The following is a 16,442-nucleotide window of genomic DNA, read 5'->3' on the forward strand; positions in this document are numbered from 1 at the left end:
AACTGACTACCGCAAGTCATCTAGAAAGAAGTAGAGTAATACCTAGATAGGCCACCAAACTTTCAGGTTAAAATCAAAATTGTAAGGCATTTGATGAACAGGCAAACTGCCTTAAAATACCATGACATATGTCGAGAATACTATATTCTTGTATAGGTTGCAACGTAACGCAACCTACGCAACGTATGAAAATGCCCTTCCAATAATTGTGTTTGCCCCCGCCTGCTTGAAATCAAACCTTTTACAGCCCTTTGCGTCGATACGTCACTGCGTTACGTTGCGTTGCGTTCAGGTGGGGACCACGCTTAAGAGTTGTATTTAAATGAGGCAATAATTAGCATAATAAAATGTATTTAAAGACCACATAAAATTCCGTTTCATAAATTCTCACATATTTTTCTTCTCAATTATTTCTATAAAAATAGACATTATTTGAAATGATACGAAATGTTGCATTCATATATAACAATTATTATAATAATTATTATATTTACCTGAGCAGCCTAGAATTTCAAATCGCATTACGGGGTGGTCTGACCATGTCACTGGGACGATAACGACGAGTTGGACTTCGATTCCATAAGGAAGAAAATTCACAACTGGACTATTGTTGTCGATGTTACCAGTAAATATCTACCAAAACAATATTACACATTCGTGCGTTTGCCTTTCAATGACATTAATGGTGATTTTTATCCGTTTTAACCTTGAAATTCACATTGATAATAATATTGATATTGATATTGAAAGTCAAGGTAACCAGTGAACTTGTGAAAGCATAGGAGAGACATGATCAAATTTCCTTGCCTGATATGATAGGCATACATTAATCAATCATGTTTTATTTGTGCAATTTTGTTTAATTTCTACTTACAGTGGGAAAACAATCGTCTTCAATATTAATGATATATGGATGCGAACTAGGAAGTGTTTCTTTATAGCAGAACAAGAAAGTCCTGACCCACTGGTCATCAACACTCGAACTATGTCGTCCTTGTGTTATGACTCCAGTAACTCTCATCGTTTCTTCAAGATCCACGTAAATCCATGGTTGGACGGTGTCATTAATTGACGGGCCCCATCCGCCGCCATTACCATTATGGGAAACGGAATTTAGCCCTGCAGCTTGTGGACCAAACAATGGGTCATTCTGAAAGTAGCTTGATGCAACTATTTGTTGTTCTTGAATGTCTCCTGATTCCATCCCAAGTTGAGAAAAACACTCTCCTATAAAAAGAAGTAGAAGAACCGAATTAATACCATCTTGAATGTGCGTTTTCTTGATATAAAAAGGGTTGGATTTTTTGTTCGAAGAGAATAATCAAACTATGCTTTAAACATTTGGCATTTAATGTCGGGAATATGTAAAGCGCATCTAGTATAATGATGTATTACTGGTATGTATTATAACGGAAAGAATAACAACTCTAAAACGATAACTATTTTTAACATGCATGCGTGTAGATAACTTTAAAAAAAACATCACAAAGCTAAGAAAATGATGTGTGTGACGTGTCAGGCCTATATTTATTCTTAAAACACAACTTGTAAATCACTAAGGTACCAATGTATTAGATAGCGGAATCTCCGATAATAGGCCAGATTTCATTTTCAAGGAGCAGGAAGCGATTCATGTTTGCGCACAAACGATTAATAATTTTATAAAACAATACAAAAAACTTACCATTGCAAATACAAAAGTCAACACTAAGCATTATAGAAATACAAAATAGGCGACGAATATGCATATTTATTGATAAACAATCGACCATATACGGTACGCAATCGTGACGAGTTAGCTCCGAAGTACTTTTTCGACAAAGAGCAGATGAAACGACTACGTAACTTAACCAAATAAGCAAATAGTGATAAGTCCTACACTATTTTCAAACTAACAAAGACTATAATTATATTAGGCCTACTGTCGTAATCAATAACACGATACCGATGTCACTGTTATGATTGTATGTAAGTAAAGTAAGGCTGTTTATTTGTAATTAACAAATAATTTACTGATCGAATTTCAGTATTTTATAGTACTGGGACAATATGCACGATTATAACTCGGAAAAAGATAGTTCACTAACTGCTGATAATACAGATTATTGTTATTGTATATATAACAGTGCGCAATTTCAAAATTGATCTAATGGTCTAAAAGTTGAAAGGTGATATCACGTACCGTAATTCACCAATAATTTATTAAGCATTAGGATCAAATTGCGATATCTTATACACGATCTAGGAACAATTATAACTTGGCTAAAAGTTTACTAAAATGCTGATGACCTGAAATCGATAACCATACAAATTAGTGACAGCAATATTTATCTATTATTAAGCTATTTTGTGCACTTTGATGTTTTTCTGTGAAAAGTTTTATCGAAATGCTCAAAATGGTCTAAAACGGTTTCAAATTTGATTTTAAGCACTTTGATGTTTCATCGAAATGCACAAAATTAAATAGATAAGTTTTTAAATATTGCTGTCACTAATTTGTATGGTTATCGATTTCAGGTCATCATCGATTTAATGTATATAGGCGCCAGGCTAAAGCTATGTCTACACTATCAAAAAGGCCTTCTCTGTCACATCAACAATAAATTAGCCTCAAATCGGTTTTGGGTTCATTTCAACCATTTGGCATTCTTTTTAATGTAGCTAAACAAGATGACCGGTTAAATCAGTCGACTGATTCGTTATTGCATATAGATTATAATTATATTATTTGTTATATCTCTAGGATTGTAATTGTTTTATGAATTGTACAAATATTAAAATTAGGCTTTTGTGTGTGGCTCGTACTGTTTGTTTTAGATTTATGTTCAGTTAAATTACCGTCATCATCATGGCACGAGTTAAATGCATGAATTGCATGCCTCGCTGGCTCGCACTTTGGCAACACTCGTGGTTGGGGATGAGCTAAGAATATTTAGAGCTGCTTGGTCCTCATAAATTGCACTTATATAATAGAAATATCAGGCCTTGGTGTAATCAGGTGAACCTGTTAGCCTCTGGTGGTATGTTCCCCGTCTTCTAATTTTCAGCTCTCCTGGCGTTCCATACGCTATTTAGTTCCAAACAGCACAAAACGTACGACGCACGTGTGTGTCCGCTCATGCATGCGATCAGAAAGATCACACACTTTATGTTGGCAAGACCGAGTCAAGAACGATTTGTTTAAAAACATGTTTTCTCAACAGAAAACAATGGTTATAAAGATGTGTTTTGATAAGCTAGGCCTAGATAAAATTAAATCGAGTGTGTCAGTTGGATGTTCTAGAGCTTTTGTCAGGTATGTTATTGTAATTATTATTAAATTTACGCGTGTAAGGCTAGGTAGGCTAGCGCTAGGCTAGGCCTAGCTAGACTTTGCTTGTCTGACGATCGGACAAAGACCACCGGGTGGAAAGCGTGAGACGATCGGGTCCAACATGTTTGTAAGAAGTTCGGAACCATACCATAGTCAGTCAGTTAAGTCAGTATTGTATAATAACGGTGTGTTGTTACGCTGACCAGACAGAGATAGTTAACCTTGTTCTTCACACAAAGTTTAAGTTATTTAAGGCCTAGGTTCTACCCTACCCTCCCTACTAGACAAATTTGTTCATTGAAATCGAAACTGTCAGCTATAGTACGCATAAAGTCATTTAACTAATTATTAATAAATTAATTAGAATTCATAAATAAACATTGTGTTTGCATAACGTCACGCTTAACTCATCATCAACTTAACACCTTTTATTTTATTTTTTAGAGACATTGATGAGTATCTTTGGGGTATTTACGGCCGACCAGATCATGTGAATAGCAGTGGCGAGGAAGGTAATGTTAACAGTGATGAAAGCAGTTGTATGTCTACAACTACAGACATGGTGAAACTCACATCAAACGATAGCATCAAAATACTTGATGATAAATTACATTGTGCTAATAATGACGACAGTGTGTGTTTAGATTCGTCAACTTTTCATACAGAAGCTGCAATAAATAAACTGGATAAGGTTTGTATTTGTTGATCTTACAAGTCTGCTATTTCAGAGCCAACTGCAAGGAATAATTTTTCCAGATCGCATAGCAAAATGCTATACAGAACTACTTTACTTCTACGGCTACTGAAAAGAAAAAAACAATACAAAACTAGGTTTCTAGACCTAAAATTCAGTTTAATTAGCAATATTGCCAACAAAATTTAAGATTAAATATTTTCCTGAACTGTATTTTGCTCTCGTACAACATTGACTATCGTCACGGTTTACAGTAGCGTATCGGCACGGTTGATAGTAACCTATCTGCACAGTTGATAGTAACCTATCTGCACGGTTGACAGTAGCCTATCTGTGCCTATGGTCAAATGTGCTGTTAGAAAACATACACATTGTCAACCACACACCGATAGAAAAAAATTAATTACATACACACTGTACACTGTATATTAAGATAATTCTAAAGGCAACAATAAGAGGTTGGCCATACTTTAAAATGTTTAAAATAAAATTCTTACTTTTTTGTTTACAGTATATTCCTACTTTGGAATAGAAATAAACAGACTTTGCAGATCTTGAGAAATGAGCACTATAAACTTTTGATGCCAATCAAATTAATAAAGTTTTTAAAAATAAATCTCAAAATTAAAAATTGATTCTAAAAATATTGTGTGGTGTTATTTTTATTCATAAGATAAATTTATGTCCTTGTCAATGTTAAAATGAATTAGTATTATTTGCTATATATATTGTCCCCCTAAACATTTTTTTTTTAAACAGAAGTGAATAACTTAATTAAAACTGCAAAATTGCCTATTTAAAGTCTGATTTTATTAATCTTCAATTTTCATGTTTTCGGGGGACAATACATCTTTAACTATTGTGTTTTATGAGAATTGAATGTTCTGGCTACTTTTCAATCTTTTTTCTTGTATCAGTTTAACAGCAGGAAGACTGATAGATGACTAACCGACACATTGTAACCTAAACCACAACCTTTCATTTCCATTTACAGCTGGACAACCTTTAATACAATATCAGATATAATCAACATGGGTTCTTTATAAAGTTTCTATATGATACATATGATATGTGGATGAAGACATTTTCATATTTTCTGTGGAGGAAATTTTAAGAAATGTTTTAATAATATTTAATTAAATAGTTATCTAGCTATATCTAGGCTATTCTCTTTAAAATGGACCTGATGGAATTTTTAAAGAATGATTTTTGTGGAGCTATTAGGTGTTTGTTATTAGTAGAAAGAAGGTATATTCTTACAAAATGTAAATTCACCCCATTGCAGTAAGCCCCATTTGAAATAAAAAAATGTGTCGATAATGTCACTTTTATCTCTCCCTGTTACAAATTGCAGTTTTTTGGCGATAACTTTTTAAATCTATGGAATAATGTGTCTGTATGTATTGCAACAATTGTCCTTTACCACCATCACATCCTGTGCTCCCTTTCCATTTATTCATTAATTGATGCTGTTACTTTTTCTATAGTTTGACCAGTGTGATGAGCAAGGCATTATGCTTGCAATGGGTCTACCAGTCTCCTTTTCAAGATCAACAATGATGTCTGAAGAGATTGATGTTGTCAGACATGGAAAGAAACATCGCAAGAAAAAGAAGAGAAATAAGTTTAAACATAAAGATGAATCCTTTGATGAAACCTTTCCAGTAAGTTTAGAGATAGTTTTGTAGGCTGTCGCATACTTATGACCCCGCGACGTTAATGTGACGTTTTCTCTGTGAATGCGATTTAAATCTATGATGAATATCTACCACAATCCTGCACCCTTATATTGTGAGGTGTTTTGAAGACGAGTAGGGGGGGTTACCCCGGTGTACTAGTTATTAGTATACAGCCACTGTTGTGGACAGAAGTGAGAGCGCCGTAAGTGGACATGACGAGACCCTTAAGGAAGAAGCATGTTATTGAAAATGTAACATCTAGTCCACAGCGCCTTAAGCACGCACTTTAGTGGATTTGTGCGTTTTACAAATCTTTCATTATAATATGTACTGTTTAATACCTTTCTTTCATTTCTAGAATGATGGTCATAACCAAGGAAGCAAGTTGAGAACAAAGAAGAATAACACTGAGCAGACATGGACAGAACAAGCAATGTACGACACCAAAGATATATCTTGTACTAATAATGGTGTTAATGCAGCGCCCTCATGGGAAACATATTGGGCCTGTTACGGACAAAATTTAATGTGGAATAGCTGGATTAAAAAATACCCAGAATACACTCAACAAGATGGAGTTATAGGAAGTCCGACCGCAGAGAATACGTCGAAGGAAAACTATGGTAGTGATGTAATCACATCACAGCGTGATAATGAAATGTCTGCCTTAGAACCTTCCATGGAGGATGTAGGTGTAAAAGAAGATAAAGAAATGTCTCTGGATGTGCAATATGTAAAGCCTGACACACAAGATACAATAGATAGCAAAGGAAATGTAATAATAGATACAAACTGTGAAGATGCTGTAATGCAATGTTCTGAAGGTGAAGATTTAATATTTTCAGAAGATAGTTGTTTATCTAGTCATGGTACAACCCAAAGATCTTGTGATAAAGAAATTAACTGGGAGGAACTCTGGAATAATCATTTTCAAGAAGTTTATTGGTCATGTTATGAGCAGTACATGATGTGGAATAACCAACCAAATGTTAAGGACAATGACATCAACTTTATCAACCAATCAGAAGTAGTTGATGTTGACAACATTGAATCATTTAGCCAATCAGCAATAGAGAATCATTTAAAACATGTTGATGAATCAACTTTAAATGAAAATAATGCTGATGAGGATTTTTGCTTGAGCCTCAATAATGTAATTGACCAATCAGAACATTTGACTATTGATGACACTAGCGATATTGACCAATCAAATGAGCAGATTGATTTAGAAGAGGAACCGACAGATGGTAAATCAAAGAAACGCAAAAAACAGCAAAAAGAAGCCGGACAAAATACAGGTTAGATTTACATGTTGCTATTATATATTGCTAATGAGGATAGCGTACATTACTGTATTTAAAAAAAGCAAAATAGTGTTCTCAAAACTATTTAAAAGTTCCTTAAATTTATAGTTCGAGGTCCGAGTTTCATGTATATTATTAGTAGTACATCTGAAATATAATGCAATAATAGTTCAACCTCTAAACTAACAAGAAAGCCATTCCGAGAGTGCATACCTGCGCCTACTGTAAAATTCTCCTACATAAGATTTCTCCGGGGCAGGAATATATTCGTGTGTGTCTTATTTAGGCTAATCTCACTACAAGCATGTGTATTTGGTGTAAAGGTTATGTAACCCGCCTTTCAACTATTATCAGTTGACTAACAATAGAACAGCAAAGCCAAAAACAAACGGGTGAATTTTGCAAGAAATAAGTTTTTTAAAACTACTCGTATAAAAAAAACAAATTATGTTTTAAAATTACAAATCAAAAATTATAACTCTTGCCTCTTGTACAAAAATGAAGTTTTTGGACAAGTAGTTCTCGAGAAAATACAATTTCAGTTTAATTATTACTTTAAGACTGCTCGCCGGCTTTTGACACATTCTGTCCTATCTTTTAACACTAGCAGGTCTGAAAAGTATACTAAAAAATGGTCCAGAATTGGGACCGTGCTCCCAAAATTTAATGGAATGGTCCTTGACCACATATCTACCTGTATTTTCATTTTGGTAAAATCTTGTAATTACTTTTTGAGTAATACTGTTAACAAACAGACAAACGCGATCGACTGCATAACTCCTTGGCGGAGGTAAATTACTGTAGTTACGCCTTAAGTGTCTTTCACACCTGGAAATCACCTCTCAATATTTCGTCTTCACGACGCACCTTGCGCGGCTCGTGACGTGCCAATATTTTTACTCGATATGCGTACATGTGGTAGATGTATTAACTGCTTCAGGAAAAAATATCATATCTAGTAGTTACCGATATATTTGTATAATTTACCGTCACCAGTGTGTGAACGAATAACAAGAACAACAAGGAAATTTTAAGTTCAATGTTGTAAATAAATTGTGATTATTAAAAATGTTTAATAATGTTATAATACTCAATTCCGGAAAACCTTGTTTAAAATAATAACAGTTAACGAAGTAATTCATATTAAATTCGTACAATACACAGTAACCTACTGTACAGTACTTTGAAGAACATAAACATCAATGTTTTTTCCCAAACGTCTTTGTATTAACTTTTTAAAATTCTTAAAAAGTGTAGGTCCTACTATAGCAAAATATAAGGGAATTAATGAAAAAACGAGGTAATACGGAATACAAAGATTTAAAAATGTTATTGATGAAGTTTATCAAATTGTGATGACATTTTAAGAATTAACAAAAATGTGATAAATAATTGTGATTTTATGTGATGACATGAAAGATAATATGAATGTGAATAAAAGTGGTGTTTACGCCACAAAAGAGAACAAAAAAACATCAAGTTTCTTCCTAAATGTAGAAGCAGTTAGTCAGAGATACCCTTTACATTTACAGCATTGGTAAATACTAAAATATATATTAATGACTTACCTTGAATTAAGTGTAGAAGTACAGAAAGAAAAAAGCAGACGAATTTCAAACAGGCCATTTTTTCACAGTATGTTAATAAACAATGTTCAATTACATCGTCAAAAACGAATATGCTGTATATCACACGGTCGCAATATTATAACTAACGCTATCTTGTTGCGATTTGTTTATTAATAACGCTATATTATTCAAATTAATTAATATTTAAGACTGACATGTTAGGTACTTTACAGTTATATGCATATGATAAGCACAATACAAACCTACTTTTAAGTGTAGAAGTGTTCAATTACGTCGTCAACAACGAATATGCTTTGTATCACACGGTCGCAATATAACTAACGCTATCTTGTTGCGATTTGTTTATTAATAACACTATATAATTCAAATTAGTTAATAAGTAAGACTGACATATTAGGTACTTTATATGCAAGCATTAATTGTTATGGCGTTCACTCGACTCGGATGCATCTTTAACTTTTCTTAGCCATGACAGTTTTTATAAAGAATATAATATGTGCGTGCATGTATAAGATAATAGGAAACTAACAATAAGTTTTAATTTATTTTTAATTCATTTCTAGGTTTAAAATAACAATAACGCTAGTATTAAAATTAATTTCATACACATTGGCCTGACTAATTAAATACGTTATATGCACAAGCACAACAAAACCTGTACTTTTATTTAATAACACACACAAGTGAACGTTATAGTATTTTATTACCTTAAAGAAAAGACATAATCAATAACTTAATAAACCTACATTATACTGGATAAGTTTAGAACTTATTTATTAAATATGTATTATCCCACTGAAAAAATATCAGACTGTGTAAGCAATTTGAAAATGACAATACCAGACTGAATTTATGGAGTCACGCAACGACGGCCAACTGCTGGTTAATTATACTTTTAGCATTTTACTTAAAATGTTAGGAAAATGAAAAAAAAGAGAAATATAAGATCTACAGTAGACGTCCTAATATCTAGTACCAGCAGTATCACTAGATTTGTGTATTTGTCTCGAAACACCAGTTCCTGCACGGAAATTACCTTAAAGATATATTGTCCCCTAAAAGCAAGCAGCAGTTATAGTTCCAGAGGCAGATGTGTTTGGTACTTTGTAAACTAGGACGGGTCATGCTAAAATTACAAACCCCAAAGCTACTGTAGGCCAGTATTATAATAATTCACTGTCAAATAATCAAAACATTATTTCTCTATTTACAATGAGTCCCATTTGACTGTCAATCTTGACCGATATATTAACTGTAATTCGCTGTCAGATAATCATTGAATTTATATTATCAAAACAGTCCATATACAGTAATAGTAAAGTTTTTGGTTGTAATAGGATACAATTTGTTGACACTTAAAGCTTGATGAAGTGACCCTTAGCAATAAAATAAACGAAAATGACAGAAATTGAGTCTGTTTAGTATATTAAAGTAATATTATTTAGACATTTATGACTTATCAAAGTATGAATTCTTGTTGTATTTTACTTCAAATACAAAAGTTATTCACTTCTGTAACAAAAAAATAATATTTATTCATGAAAACAGAAAAGAAACGTTTAATTGTAACCCCAAATTCATTGTCTGACAGACAATTTAAGTATTTTTTGTTTAAATTACATTTTTTTCAGGTAAATAATTGTTTGGTTATTAAATGTGAATAACTATTATGTGACAATAAAATGACACATTCAAAAACAAATTTGAAATAAAAAAATATTTTTTCAGGGGGACAATATATCTGCTTTTTCTTGTTTTAGGGTCTATCGACAGTTCCAAGTCTAGCAATGACTTTAAAAGTTCTCAAAAGTCTGAGAGCAATGATGATGATGGTGATGAGGATAATCCAGAGGGAAGGCCAGTAAAAATAAAAAAGAGGTAAACAATTAATTTGACCTTACATTTATTATTTTCAAAATCTAAAATTATTCTTTATTTCGAACCAACAAGTGAAAAGCACCAATAACAGGTTAAATACAATTTTGACTGTTAACAAACCACTAAAGTAGATTTAAAAAAAAGAAGATATATGAGTTTACTGTTGAAGAAGAACTGATATCGATTAATAGTTGGTTAAATAGCAGGGGCGGACTTGGCCCCCTCTTTGTCCCCCCTCAATTATGCAAATTGTAATGCAAAAGATAAGACTTAGCCCCACTATTTCAAAATCATGGATCCGCCACTAAATAGACAGATTTAGCCATGCTTACCTTTCATAGAATGATATGCATAATTTATTTATTTTTTCCATCTTCTGTTTAGGCATGAAATGGACATTGAAGAAGACTGTAGTGAAGATGGTGGTAAACTTGTTAAATCTCTTGGAATGAAATTTGATTCAAAACCTAATAGGTAAATAATTATTCAGTTCAATCATGGAGAAATAAGTTTATTTCTCCATGGTTCAATTGATTTGCCCTTTTGGCATTTCTGCATCCATTGTACCATTTCATAGTTTAGCTGTTCGTTCCATAGTTACAAAGTAAAACTACTTATAATAATAATAATAAATAATAATAATAATAATAAACTTTTATAAAGCGCTATTTACTGATGTCTCACATCGCTAAAAGAACAACAAGAATTATTCGAAAAAGGTGAGATTTTAGAAGTGACTTGAATTGCTTAAGAGATTTACATTGACAGATATGGAGTAGAAGCTGGTTCCAAACAAGTGGTGCTTGTGCAAAAACAACAATAATAGTTAATAGTAATAAAGGCGTTTATAATGCGCCATCTATCCAGTAAAATTGCATAAGCTGAGGACGTTTAAAAATACGTAAAACAAACGTTTTTTTTTCTTAATATCTTTATTTTTAGGTTTCAAAACCAGCTTGAGTTCAACTCATTTAAGGTGTGTTACATAAACAAGAAAGTTAAAAAGAAGGTAAAATCCAAGAAAAAGAAAACTGGAAAGAATAATACATCTGAAATCAGAATCGGTGTTGAAAGTAATGCTTTAGGTAGAGTGAAATCTTTCTTTGATAATGTGAGGGAAAGTGAAGACTATGAAGAGAAAGAAGATAAATCAGTAATGAACCAGCCAGAAGATGTGTTAGGTTCACCTTCTTTGGGATCAAGTGAAACATTAAGTACGCAAAATGAACAAGACGTTCAGAAAATGAATAATTCAAAAAATGGTGATGAATCTATTTCTAATAGTAATGATGTTAAAGAAACATTTAATACAGATAAACAAGTTTTAAGAAATGTGAAGATGGAAAGAAACGAGGAGAAGATGAAAGGAAATGAAAAGAAGATGGAGGGAAATGAAGAGAAGATGGAAGGAAATGAAGAGAAGATGAAAGGAAGTAAGGAGAAGATAAAAGACAACAAGAAGAAGATGGAAGGAAATGAAAAGAAGATGGAGGGAAATGAGGAGAAGATGGAAGGAAATGAGGAGAAGATGAAAGGAAATGAGGAGAAGATGGAAGGAAATGAAGAGAAGATTGAAGGAAAGGAAGACCTTGAAGAAGATGAAGTAGAATTATTACCTGAAAGAAAATCAGACGAGCCAGTTGTGGTATTTAATGATCCTCGATTAAAGAACTATCCAGAGATTAATGGTAATCCGAATTTGTTGAAGTACTGGGCTCAGCGCTTTAGACTCTTCTCCAAATTTGATAAAGGCATCAAAATGGACAAAGGTAAGTAGTGTGAAATTGTGCTAAACTATCATCATTTATTTTCTTCTTCATGGAGCTAATTCATGTTGCTATACCATCTCTCCAGGTTTTTTGTACATTTTCAATGCTGTCACCTGTGGCCATCTTGTATATATCTTCACCCTCCACTTATATATTTCAAGCAAGTTTCTATGAAACACTTCTTTGAAACCCAGTAAAATAACCTCCGGTTTATTATATTCAACTACAGTATATTTGTTTGATTACTTAACCTACTGAATAATTATCAGTAGGTGAACAGCCTCATTTTTATTATCTCATCAAATTTTTGTTTATCAGAGAGTTGGTTCTCAGTAACACCAGAAAAGATAGCTCAACATCATGCCTCCCGATGCCAGTCGGATCTCATCGTTGATGCCTTCTGTGGAGTAGGTGGTGATGCAATTCAGTTTGCCTTCACATGTGAAAGAGGTACTATATTGATTCTAAAATTTAAAATTGACAGATATTGTTGGGCGGCAGATGATCTTTAAAATTTGAAATTGGCTGTTTACTTTACAGATATTTATCAAGATGGTCTCATTTGTCTACCGTCCTGAAAAACAGCTCGCTAATATCTATGTATGCAACAGCACAAATTTAAAAAAAAATGTTTGAGTAAAATACAGAATTGACTTCTCATTTTTCAATTCAATTCATCTTTTATTGATCATATAAAAATAAAAATCTGTGCATGAACAATGTTTAAAACAATAGAAAAGTACTAAACTAGAAATTTAAAAAATCAAATAACTAAAAATGAATTATTAATTAATATTACTCTTTTTGCCTTAAAAATTTTTTTTTTTAAAGTGCTGATACCATTGATTTAGTGTCTTCATTCATGTTCTAGTCTCATAAAACTCTTCCTTTTATAACACTGAAAAGGATTAATAAAACATATTTTTTCTAGTTATTGCAATTGACATGGATCCTGTCAAAATAGCCTGTGCCCGCCACAACGCTCAAGTATATGGTGTTGCTGATCGCATTGAATTCATCGTCGGAGACTTTTTCGATGTTGCCCCATCTTTAAAAGCTGATGTGGTTTATCTGAGTCCACCATGGGGCGGACCCGAGTATTTACAAGCAAAAGTGTTTGATGTTCAAACAATGATGGCTATTGATTCATATCCTTTTGTTATAATAATAATATTTATAATACATTTTGTTTCAATTATCTTTTACAGGAACGTATTAAGCTATGTCAACACTATCAAACTAGTTTGACAAAAATGTGTGATGTGCTCAAATATGGTTTTAATATGACATCATCATGTCCATATATGGGCACATCACATTTTTTTGTCACATAAAGTTTGATAGTGTAGACAGAGCTTGAGGTATAAAGTTTGTTTTCACTTGGATGCAATGCAACTATGTAGGTGCAATGAAAGTGAGTTGACCAATCACAGGAAACATTTTGGGTCAAATTGCAGTGCACATCTTTGCAATAGGGACTTTACAAAACACGACGGGAAGCCACAGGACAGTGCTCATGAATAATTTATGCATAAGCTTTAACAAAGTGGGCGGAGCTTAGCGTGAAATTCTGTCGTCTTAACTTTTTGAAGACGATAAAGTTGCCATTTTCCTGTTTACGGAGAACGACTAGAAATAATGTACATATAACCTTAAATATACAGTTTAAATTACACTAAACGTGGAATTTTCAAAACTCTAAATAATGTTTGAACTTCTAATTGAATTGTTTAATGAAATGGGGTTGAACTGGCTGTGTTAAAAGGGAAGGAAGAGACTGCCGGTCGTCGTCTTCACGCAAGAGTGTGTAACTAATAAAACGGCTATGTTGATTGTATATGATTTTACACTCTATCGAACACAGGATATTCGTCGTGTTTCATAAAGTCTCTATTACCTCCAAGTGTGAGCCAAGCTTTAAAGAAAGTTAGAAATACCTAAAAAGACTATAATAATAATATAATTTCACACAGAAACATTTGAATCACCCAAGGGTGTTTTTCATCAAGGCCGTGCAAGGCCATACATTAATATTAAAAATTAACAAAACGAATAAAAGAGGAAAATGAACATAAAGGGTAAACTAAACCCCGCCAGACAACCCGGTATTTTTAAACAATGTTTCGGAGATAACAATTAACACAAGATTATGTAGTTAAACTAAAAATTTAAAGCCTTCATCGATGACTATATGGAAAGGAAATCCAATATGAACACTGGCTCATAGTTAACTTACAATAACTTTACAAGAACCACAATAAAACTTATGACAGTAAAACTAACCATGACATCAAAAGGCCAATGCCACCGTTAAATCTATTGTAAAATGAATTGTGTGAATAAATCAAGTGCGAACAATGGTTAAAACCATGGCTTAGTGCGAACAGGGCTATAATTCTGTCTATTCTTACAGAATAATTATTATGGACAAAATAAAGACATTTTATGTACTGTATATTCAAATTCAAACAAATGCAGTTTTCATTTCCTTTTTTCCAAAAGAAAGAATTGAACTAACTTTCTATATTTAAAATAATATTTGAGATGATAAATACATGTCAATGATACAATAAATCAAAATGTGAAAATCATTAAACACTAAACAAGACCCCTGTGTATAATAATAAATCACTCATTAAGTTTTTATTTCGTTTTTACATACCAATAAACACATTTTTACTTGTATAACTGTATAAATAGGAAACTATCACATTGTGAACCCAAAAGTTAATTAATGTAAATTATAGGCAAAGTTAATACCTATTATGTACTAATTCTCAGTGCTGTATCTCCACATTTGCTTAGAATCATAGAGATTCAATAATATAGAATCTATATAATATAGAATGTATCATATGTGCCTGTATCATGGTTAAGGTTAAATTGGTTTATAATGCTAAGCAATACATGTACAAAATATGTGATGCTGTATTATGAAATTTCCCATGATACTGGTGTAATCTAGTAGCATTGAGAATCTTGTTTGTACTATCAATTTAGCAGGGTTTTATTACATAACCAAAGTGTATGAAAGCCTTGCTATTGGTCGAAAAATGTACATTTCTGCAGAGAAACAATGCACAATATTATGCTTACCTATTTTTCTTATTTTTCTTAACTTTTATGTACATTTAAGATGTTTGAGGCTGCACGTAAAATTAGCAGCAATATCGCTTTTTTTGTTCCAAGAAACACTGATGTTCAACAGGTACAGTAAAATAACATCTTTTAAACAGAATGTTGCAGTACATATTTCTGCTTTCTGTCCCTACAGTATTAAATAGACCATATTTAAAAAAAATCCATTTTATTATTTTTCACATAATCCAGTCCACAAACTGGCTTCGTCTATCATATTCTTTTCAGGACTTGATATTTTTTTCTAATTTTACATTTAAAATAACAAGAGTAAAATATTTTTTTTTTTAAATTAACAAATCAACAATTGCAATACTCATTTATTCTTTGAATAAATCAGAAAATTATTTTTGGTAACATTTTTATATTCATATTTTTTTTTATAGCTTGCGTCTCTTGCAGGGGAAAATGGTAGGATGGAAATTGAACAAAATGTGTTGAACAACAAAGTTAAAACATTGACGGCTTACTATGGAGAGCTTGTAAACTTTTAAAATTTAACATATAATGTACGTACTAAATAATGGTGGATGCACTAAACTGTAATATACTCTTTAGGCCTATTCAGAATTAGTATTGGAAGTAGGTTTACATTGGAAAACTACAGTAAGTCAATTTGTTTTGCCCAACTCTGACATTTAGAACACTTCAGAAAAATTGAAACTAATTCTCGGGTAGGACTCGCACCCATGATGACCTCCAAATTATAAGCCTGGTGTTCATAAATTAATTGGTCAGATGTTTTGCCCTCTGACATTGAGAACACTTGAGAAATATTGAAATGACTCGCACTCGGGTAGGGCTCGCACCCATGACCTCCAGATTATAAGCGTGGTGTTCATACCTCACTGTTTTAAAAGTAGCTTTGCGTCAGAGGGCTAAATATATTGGTCATATGTTTTGCCCTACATACTCGCTTCCTTGAGTCAAAGAAATCAATCTTGCCAGTAGGAAAATGTACAAAATGATGACGGAAAATATATGGAATGATACAAAAGGTTTTCAATTTTAAATGAATGTAAAATATAATATTATATGGTACTTTTAGTAATAAATAATAATATTGTATTTTATGGTT

At 32.5% G+C, this 16,442-nt stretch overlaps 1 protein-coding gene across 2 annotated transcripts; it reads left to right on the top strand.

Annotated features, from left to right (window-relative positions):
* Positions 1-3,146: 3,146 nt before the first annotated feature.
* LOC144853588 (uncharacterized) lies at positions 3,147-16,432 on the top strand. 2 transcript variants are annotated; one of them, XM_078711307.1, is made up of 11 exons: positions 3,147-3,295; positions 3,758-4,004; positions 5,495-5,671; positions 6,045-6,984; positions 10,340-10,457; positions 10,842-10,931; positions 11,400-12,226; positions 12,545-12,676; positions 13,158-13,373; positions 15,355-15,434; positions 15,751-16,432. In XM_078711307.1, exons 1-11 carry the CDS (start codon positions 3,189-3,191, stop codon positions 15,856-15,858), a joined length of 3,042 nt encoding a protein of 1,013 aa, XP_078567433.1. In that variant the 5' UTR covers positions 3,147-3,188; the 3' UTR covers positions 15,859-16,432. The 2 variants fall into 2 exon arrangements, with proteins under 2 accessions (XP_078567433.1, XP_078567434.1); XM_078711308.1 differs by having other exon boundaries at positions 13,158-13,364; positions 15,346-15,434.
* Positions 16,433-16,442: the final 10 nt, after the last annotated feature.

Source organism: Antedon bifida, chromosome 10 (genome assembly GCF_963402885.1).
Source record: "Antedon bifida chromosome 10, ecAntBifi1.1, whole genome shotgun sequence".
Lineage (NCBI taxonomy): Eukaryota > Metazoa > Echinodermata > Crinoidea > Comatulida > Antedonidae > Antedon > Antedon bifida.

Coding starts and splice junctions, on each gene's coding strand:
- LOC144853588 (XM_078711307.1), top strand. CDS start 3,189: ATGTTTTCTCAACAGAAAACAATGGTTATAAAGATGTGTTTTGATAAG. Junction 4,005..5,494: donor CAATAAATAAACTGGATAAG/GTTTGTATTTGT, acceptor CTTTTTCTATAG/TTTGACCAGTGTGATGAGCA. Junction 10,932..11,399: donor TTTGATTCAAAACCTAATAG/GTAAATAATTAT, acceptor CTTTATTTTTAG/GTTTCAAAACCAGCTTGAGT.